Source organism: Pholcus phalangioides, unplaced genomic scaffold, assembly GCF_987345545.1.
Source record: "Pholcus phalangioides strain wild (caught in Gottingen) unplaced genomic scaffold, Ppha-v1.0 ptg000017l_1, whole genome shotgun sequence".
NCBI classification, from domain to species: Eukaryota; Metazoa; Arthropoda; class Arachnida; order Araneae; family Pholcidae; genus Pholcus; species Pholcus phalangioides.
Window position 1 is genome coordinate 35,877,251 of NW_028301610.1, and position 9,461 is coordinate 35,886,711.

The following is a 9,461-nucleotide window of genomic DNA, read 5'->3' on the forward strand; positions in this document are numbered from 1 at the left end:
GACTATCACGATAGCATAGATAATGTAATCTATTCCCTTTATTACCGCAGGCTGTATACAACAATCAACGGATACGTGGGAACTGGACCACTTTGGAAAACTCTGATCTGGTTTCTGCGTTAAAAACAATAACAGATCCGTCAATAAAATTTATTTTCGAAAAGGTATAAGCTCTGTATATTTATACAGTATATTGCATATTTTATGTATTGGTGGTATAAAAAAATTATCGAAAAGAGACTACAGTACGTGATTGTTTTTCCTCTTAGATTTCAGCTGGAAATTTTCCAAGTACCGATTTGAAGTTCCCCCTCAATACATTGAATAACATTTTTGCTAAAGAATTTCCTCACGTTGTGATGTGCTTCAATCCAGATGAGAGTCCAGCTGAGGATAAGCCGAAGCAGACGTACGTGACGCGTCAGATGAGGGCTTTTAACTTGAGTGAAGTTGCTCTGATAAGACAGCAGGGTTATGCCAGGCGAATTTCTTTCAGCGATTTCTTAAACAGGTATGATACTGTGCAAAAGTACATCGATATATAGGGTACCGATCGATATAATATCTAGTATGATCGATATCTAGGGTTGGGGCATAAGTCATGGCAATTAAATCCCCCCCCCCTCCCGTAACACAGGGTGTTCTCCTGTAAGTGCTATAATGCGACCTTTATTTCATCAAGAGTCCGTCGTAGAGGCATAGTATCAATTGAAAAAGTCCTCAGAAGGTGTTAAAAAATTGCCCTTTAATAGTTTTGAGAGTGAAAATACAGTGTATATGAAGAAATCTAAATTTTTATATGGTCCCCCGTCTTCTAAATTCCAATTAGAAAGTTGTTGCTCTGTCTCTTCTGAGGTAAATAAAAAAAAATTCCAAGTTTATAAGTGCAATATTCGCTAAGATATTTGAATTCAAAAATTGGCGAGAAAAGTTATGAAAGAACAGCATAAATGAGGGAAAGGAGCGTTATCCGTTAGTTTTTGCTGTCCTCTTTCATAACTTTTCCCCGATTTTTTAATTCAAACATCTTGGCGAATATTGCACTTTAAAACATGGCATTTTTTTCTGTTGGCCTCGGGAGAACAGGGCAACAACTTTCTAATTGGAAGTTAGAGAACAAGGGGACCGTATAAAAATTTAGATTCTGTGTTTGGTTACATATTGTATTTTCACTCTCAAAACTGGTACAGGGAAGAAATTTCTGACCGCCTTTTGAAAATTTTTAAATTATAATCATACCTCCACGACGGACGGTTGATGAGATAATTGGTTGCATCAACACTAACGGGACACCCTGTATAGGGTATCGATCGATCTAGTACGATCAATATCAAGAGTTGGGGCACAATTCATGGCAATTAAATGCCCTTTCTCCAATAATACCGGAAACTTTAAAATATACTGATAGAACCGGCCATTGTATAGTGTTCTTGTTCTTAAAATTATGAACAATGCAGGTAATCACGTATAAAAAAATTTTCGGACTTCTACATATTTCCTCAACTCCAGTGGTTGGCATCATTCGATGTTTCCGGATTTTAGAGTGTGAGATCTTTCTACGATCCGGAAATATCTCTTGATGATGCCAACCACTGAAGCTGGAGAAACGTTGAGCGTAAACTCCAATCTATGGCGCCTAGTAGCTCGAAAAACTTTTATTTATCAGACAACTGCTGCGAAAACCTGATCAGATACTTGATGCATCATGTTCATGTTAGTGATATTATTCAAGTACAGGGTAATGAACTTTTGTTTTGTGGGTTTTTTTATTCGAAAAATTTTAACTTATCCAGAAATGGGGGGGGGACCTAGAGGGGAGAATGCCCCCCCCCCCTCCCCATAGGTCTATCTCCGCCTCTTTCGATAGGAAATGGCTCCAAATTTTTTACTAAGATTGCGCAAGTGCATTATCGACAGATGCTGCGAAAAGCATATCGCAACAGCCGACTGCCTGTTAGCATCAGGATGCCACAGCCATGGCCTCCACAAGGGAGGGGCTGAGAATTGCGCCATCGAGCCCTGGGGCCCGAGACAATTCTCATCGTTTTGGTTTATTCACTCTATAAATTGTGATCATTATGGGGCCCGTATAAGTCTGGTCTGGGGGGGGGGGCGCAAAAGATCCCAGCAGTGCCACAGTGGTAGTTGGCTGTAGTTGGTTTCCTATGGATCCCAACTTCAAGGCTCGAATGCGAGCCTATCTCCCCGTTAAAAAGTCTCGCCACAGAGAGCAACAGGCCTACAAACGGTACAAATATTCGATCATTACACTTAATTCACTTCACTTCTGAAACATAGATGGTAACACTAAAAAATCAGACACAACACTAAATACGCACTCAGACTGTTAGGTACAGACATTCACACTTTCGGCACAACTCATTCGGTAATAAATTGCCCATGATGATAGACCAGAGTTGTGCTCGGTTTGAAAGATCCCAGCCTAGGGACCCTGCTCCAGGATGTGGGGGCCATGGCCACAACGTAAGGTTCAGTGCGTGCTTTGGCTAGCTGAATATAAATAATTTGATCATTTTTGTCGCACCACGGTCGTTTTCTGCACACGAGGGCTAATTAGACCGGGACCTACAATTTATTGCCGATTCCAAACGGCAGGCTTGTTTTTTTATACTCGTCGAGGGCTTGGTGCGCCAACCCCTCGATGGGGGAACTCCCTGCGGTAGCAATTTTTTCTGCCGTCATGTCGCCGTTTCTGTTGTACCCGTGTCAAGAAAGTTTTCTGACAAGGACGAACCGGGTATCGAACTCGTGACACCTCTGCACATCCTTTGGTACTTTAAACGAGTATCTTATCGACCTGGGCTACCGCGCCCTTAAATTATTAACACGCGTTAAATGTCGCGCACAAACTGAGTGATGTAGATGTTCCTCCTCCTCCGTATTAATAGGGTGTCCCTGCAGCAGTTGATTTAACAAATAAACGTGCAAGGTTTTGGAAAGAAATTTGGATTATCTCTATTAAACGAATCGGCGATGAATATGGTAACATTGTTCTAATCTAAAGACACGTTGGAAAAAGGAAGGGGGGAAAAATAAAACAAGTATTAAAGGAAAAATTATAATAGATATTATAGATAACAGTTTTTTTTTCTAGAATCCTCTTCTTACCCTCACCCTACGTGTTCTCTTTCGTTCTTGCATGTATATAGCTGATAGATGCATTATAAAGAAGGGAGAGAAAGAAAAAGGCAAGTTTTCCGTACATAATCGACAATCGTGGTAATACGGTTGCTATAAAGCTTCGCGATGATGAAGAGAGAGAAAAGACAACGCAGAGAATTTATTTGGATTCATTCCACTGGTGTTTGGATGTAACATTACGCTCGTGATCGTAGAGGTTAATAGCACCTCAAATGCACTAAGCACTAGGCAAGAGATCAAGGGTCATTTGGACATCGGCAAAGCCTCTAATGGTGCTAACGTTGAACTTTATCAAGCTTGAGGAATGACCCCTCTTTAGTGCAACTGAAATTTATAACTTATCACGGGTGATTCTTTCACTATTGGATACACTTTTGGATACCTTTACCCCTGATATCAAGCCTGATGATATCTGCTGACGTTTGCTGACAAGGGGGTCAAAAATTGCTAAAAATCTTCTGACGTAATACTCGAATGGCCCGCAAGGGAAAACAGAAAATTAATTAACACCCAGGCTCATGAATAGGCCCGCCCCCGCGTCTGATAGAGACGTCTCCGCCCTGTGTACATCCTCACTTTATTGTTGCCTTCGAGAATTTCTGACACCATTTTCGGCAGCCAGAATTTCGTTACACCACCACATTCCCTCTTCATAGGGAGCAGCAGCAGTTGGTTCTGAGCCAACCCTTCGAGTTACATTCCGAAAATCGTGCATATAAAGGTTGCCAGACACCAATTCCTTTCCCTTTATCAAAAACACGAAATTTACGACCAAAATGACACGTGTTCTCCAACCGCGCTATCAAGATAACGATCGTAAGTATCTCAGCTACTCAAGAAGCTATAACGTGGGAGGGTTGAGAGTGGACGAGGAATGGCGTTAGCTGGAATCCACGTGCCCGTTACCGGGTTTGAGTGATTTAGTAAGCATTCGAACACATCATAATGAGAAAAACATACCGCAATCTGCTCGATGTTTATTCCCATTCGTTTGCTTTACATTCCCATTTATATTTATTGCAATAATCACATCCTGTGCACTCGACCAAGAATGCCATTTTATGGAAACCGCGTAAACAGAGGAGCTCATAAAATGATGGTTTATTGTGACATTTCCCTATAAAAAGCTCTCTTTCAATGTTTTTTTCCTTATTCAATTCGTTTACTTCAACACTTTTTATCACATCATGAAAAGTAGAATATAAGAAGAAAATGATAATAAAGGAAAATAAAAATGAGAGATATAATATTAATAATGAATAATTGTCATGCAAATTACTTGGTAGGTCATTTTAGTTCCGATTAATAATTTAATTAATTAATTAAATTTTAAAAAAAAGGTGAAAGAAATGCTGTTACTCAAATAGTTGGTACATGAAAAATTATCTGAACTGATACAGTGCACGCCACTTGATGTGAACACATCGGGAGACTCGAGGTTTCCTATAATAAATAATCAATTGATAACTATATCGGAAAGAAATTCGAAAGTGAATATTTTACTGCCGAATCCCGAAATTGGCCAATTTTCGACGGGACCGGTCACTTCGCAAATTATCTTATTTCGTTAAATATTGGCCCAAATTTAGGGCATTGGCTGGCCAGTTCACGAAGTAGTCGGTGGTTCTGGTCAAAGTCCGATAACAAAAGACATGATTCGGGATCACAGTCAAGTCGGTGTATTTTTTCGTGATAATTGTGTCCACGTTAGTAATGGCAACCCATCAAACTGCAGTTTGATAGTAATTTTTTTTTTCCTCCAAATTTGGCAGAAAAACTATATGTGTTTATATAGTTATTTTTATAGTTTTTTCTCTCGTCACATGGAGCTGATCCAATACAGCTGCTATATATAGACATGTATCACATGTTTGACGATTTGAAAAATGGATCTAGCTCTTACCAGGCCGTGTTACATCATCAAACCGAGCGTTTTTCAGGGGTCTCCGGCCACTTCGCGAAATGGCCGGCCAAAGTTCGAATCATTTCTGCAACGCGGACATCGTCCACAACTCTTGGCCAATTTGCGAAGTGGCCATCCCCGTCGTGAATTGGCTGCACTTCGGGGTTTCGGCAGTAATAAATACAATGACCATACATCCCGTTTGATCGAATGGGACAAATTCTGTTTTTCTTTTTCACATAACTGGTTGCAATATGCTGCAACAGCTGAAATCCTGCGTTTTTTATTCAGCCATTATAAGAAGTTTAAATAGAACTTTCTAATCTGTTTTACAAATTACGAAAATTTAATATGTAAATCCTGTAAGTTCCACAAATCCCTGAGAAAGTTTTTTGACCGTGTTACTGTGAATCTAACCAACTGAAGAAAAACAAAAACTGACCAAGAACTGAAAGAACAGGCTTTTTGTTTTTATATTACATTTTTCTTCACTATACAGGGTGCCCCATAAGTGCTAATGTGGCCTTTATCTCATCAACCGTCTGTCGTAGAGGTACGATTCCAGTTTAAAGGTGCTAAAAGAGCGTTCAAAAATTACCCTGTACTATTTTTAAGAGTGAGAATACAGTGTGTCACAAAATAAACAAATTTAAATTTTATACGGTCTCCTTGTCCTCCATTTTCCAATTAGAACATTGTTGCACTGTCATTTCTGAGCCCAACAAAATAAATCCCATGTTTTTAACTGCAATATTTACTGAGATATTTCAATTCCAAAATCGTAGAAAAATGGGAAATAACAGCAAAAACTAACGGGCATCGCTCCTTTCCCCCATTTATGCTGTCCTTTCCCAACTTTTCTTTGGTTTTTAAATTCGAATATCTCAGCGAATATTGCATTTATAAAGATTGAAACTTTTTGCTGGCCTCAGAAAATACAGGACAACAACTCTCTAATATGGAGTTAGAAGACATGGGGACCGTATAAGATTTTTTTTTTATTATGTGACAATGTATTTTCACTCTCAAAATTAGTACAGGGTAATTTTTGAACACATGTTGAGCATTTGTTAAATTGGAACCATACCTCTACGATAAACAGTTGACGAGATAAAGGCCGCATTAGTACTTACAGGACACCCTGTAGATAAGGCATTGCAAAAGTAGCTTCATGCGTATATGGATTGTAGCGGCTGCTACTGTCCGAATAGGGCAGTGGTTCTCAACCTCTGCGAGCCCGTGGCCCGGTTTCATTCATTTTTGTGAGTTGAAAGCTCAGTCAAACACACGACCAACAGAAAATGAATGAGGAAAAAGGAAACGGCTAATAACTCGCGGCCCAGTATGTATGATGTGAGGGCCCGGTACCGGGCCGCGGCCCGACGGTTGAGAAACACTGGAATAGGGCATTGTGAACCGAGTACGGAAATGCTTGTAAACAAGGGAGGGGAACACCTTCTGATCTCCTACATAGTCATGAAGATCGATAATGATCATTTATGGGGGGGAAGCGCACAGTTAGGTTCTACCGAAATTCCAACAAACGAATGTTTTCCTAGTTATGATATTGGTCTGCTTCGTACTTTGCGAAAGTGATAACAGTACTTGAATGATAACATTATCCGGGATTCTAATAAGTGGCGTCTAATGTACTTTAAAGTAGATAGCGGTATGGCAACACTCTTATCATACAAAGTTTCATATTGCCGTCATGGGTCTTGGCAATTTATATCACGGTGACTGTATACATGGTCTTAAATAATTCACGTGCAATAGTCTGATTAACCGATTACCACATATGTTTCTCATTAGGTACAAGTACATTGCTTTCGATTTCAACGAAGAAGTTCAGTTAACCGAAGACAATTGTAAATTATTACTACTTCGTCTGAGGATGGATGGTTGGCGAATCGGCAAAACAAAAGTGCGTGGGGTTAATATATTTTTCTATTCTTTTATCTTTTATTGTCGATTTGTAACATGTTTTATTTCCCCCCGTATGATTATTTACCATGTTACCATGTATATTATCACTGTACAATTATACATCGGTCCTGTATCAAGTATGTAAATCTGTACAGTACGTGGGCGGCTTGAGCTTAGCTGGAGGCAGACAGAGCTTTACCACAGGGGACCCTGAAAAAACCCGATTTTTTTGTAGTACAAAGCCAGGCACAAGTGTTAACGAATCGGAGTATGTGTAACCACACGTCCCGCTTTTAAAAGAAAAGATTGTTCCGTTTTTTGATTAAGAATAATTTTACTGTTCTTAATTATGCCTAATTTCTCAATTCACATTACAGCTGTTGTTATATATATATTCATCATTACTGACACTTTAACGAGGTGACTTTTATTTTAAAAATTATTCTTAAAGGGCCGCATTTCTGGTGCGCCACTGACCGGACAAGTAAGAAAGCGAATTCTTAATTTGCCTTCATTTGACCACTCCAAAAAAATTACTAGATTAGGGCATCAAAACGCACATTTGCACCACATTCTTGTTTCTTGTATTACTGTCCCAAGCTCTGTCTTTCCCCTCAAGTTTTTTCTACATTTGTGTCGGCAAAGTATGGCTCAAAAGCATGATGTCATGTGCAAAGGCATATTTACAAGGGGACTTATCGGGCTATAGTCCATGGCGGCAAATTTGAGAAATGAGTGGTCAAGAAAATAAATATAACGGGAGAACGGCGCCGAAATTTACAAAACTGTAAATCTGCTTCTTCCCAGAGAGCAAAGGACTAGGTTGGTAAGTGACCGAACGAGTGATCTAGAGTTTCAAGCATGCGAGTAACCAAAATAAATGATCTGGAGAGTTTGCAAGCATGTGAGTGACCAAACGAGTGATCTACAGAGTTTGCAAGCTGACTAAAACAGTATGCATGTGAGTGACTAAGAAAATGACCTAAAGAACAAGGGACCAGGTCGGTGAGCGACAAAAAGAGTGACCCAGAGAGCAAGGGACCAGGTTAAGAGAGAAAGAGTGAGAAAAAAATAACTAAAAAACAGAGGCACGTTTACAAGCTTAAAGGGCTGTAGCCCGGCAAATTGAAGAAATAAATAGTCAAGAAAATTGGCATAGGATAAGAGAAGGATGGAAAAATTTTTGTAGCCCACAGAGAGAGTCAGCTCAACCATAAATCCGCCTCTGATCATGTGAAATTTTAGTATTGGAAGTTTTAAAAAAATTTGGTGTCTAACTAAAGCCCAAGCTTGCCCGGGTGCACCGCACCCCTTGCACCCTCGCTTTAGCCGCACCCTGGTACAGTAGAATTATTGCACATTGACTGTTATTTATTTCTTTCCTCTGAAGGTTTTTCTGAAGTACTACGCCGCTGATTATTTGTCACGATTATACGAAGAGCACGTCAAAAAAATCGTTAAGGCTCAGGCTACGGCCAGGAGATTCATAGTCCAAATCCGGCAAAAAGGCAAAGTTGGTGCTTAGTTTCGGTAGTATCAGAAGGTGACAAGATTTTTCTGGATAACGAACACATAGTACTTATGTTATCTTGAATAAATACCAGCATAATTCATGCATTTTGTCTTTGTCTATCCTATACGCTAGAATATACTGTAGATGTTGATGTTATGGAACTGAAATGTGAAAACTCTTGACACGAATTTCAGTAATAATCTTCAATAATTTGACACATTTTTAGATCTCTAAATTTAGATATTTACATATTCAGAAACTGACTGTAAAATCAACTTTCATCCGACCATGTTGAATGTCATTGATATTGATAAAAATGTTATCTTTGAAATGATATTTTTTATCTTTAGGAAAAGTGTGTAAAAGCCTGCTTGTGCCAAACATGTAGTTGATTACGATGATTCAAAATCGAAGTACAAAATTAAACTGATTTTAAAACAAAATCGTTTGATGTTGAACTTGCTTGAGATATTGTTGGGGCAAAAGCAATCCACATTAGTTCACAAACTTCTGAAAAAATAAGCCTTAAGCCAGGTTTTCCTAGGAGCAGGTTTTTACAGCGCGTGCAGCGTGAAAGCGCCGATTAGGCAAAAAAATATGAATTTCGGGGTTTTTAACCAATCAGCATTTTCACGCTGCACACGGTGCAGAAATTCGACTCCTAGGAAAACCCGGCTTTAGGGCGTGTGCATAGTGCACGCGTGTTTCCGATCCAGGTAGTGGGCGTTGTTTACTCGCGCCGGGAGGGTGCAGGTAGTGCATTCGGCTGCTATACTTTATACTGTATGTATTTTTTTTTACTCGTCAAACCGCCGGGAGGAAAAAAAGCGGAAGAAAAAATGCTGATGTAAAAGCAGTTTTGGTTAAAGAATTGCTGCGCCATCGTGTACAGGGTGGGCAAAAAGTCCATAGAAACTTTGAAAATTCATAAAAACCGGAAAAATAACCGAAATAAAA

General features: G+C 39.4%; 1 protein-coding gene across 1 annotated transcript in view; it reads left to right on the forward strand.

Moving 5' to 3' along the window:
* ninaC (STKc_myosinIII_N_like and MYSc_Myo21 domain-containing protein ninaC) overlaps positions 1-8,938 on the forward strand; it is a 34,643-nt gene extending 25,705 nt beyond the window's left edge. Inside the window, exons 22-25 of the mRNA XM_089246652.1 lie at positions 51-164; positions 270-511; positions 6,878-6,989; positions 8,382-8,938. Of these exons, the coding sequence (XP_089102778.1) occupies positions 51-164; positions 270-511; positions 6,878-6,989; positions 8,382-8,516 (603 nt within the window). The 3' untranslated portion in view covers positions 8,517-8,938. The remainder of the gene's footprint in view (positions 1-50; positions 165-269; positions 512-6,877; positions 6,990-8,381) is intronic.
* The last annotated feature ends 523 nt before the right edge of the window (positions 8,939-9,461 follow it).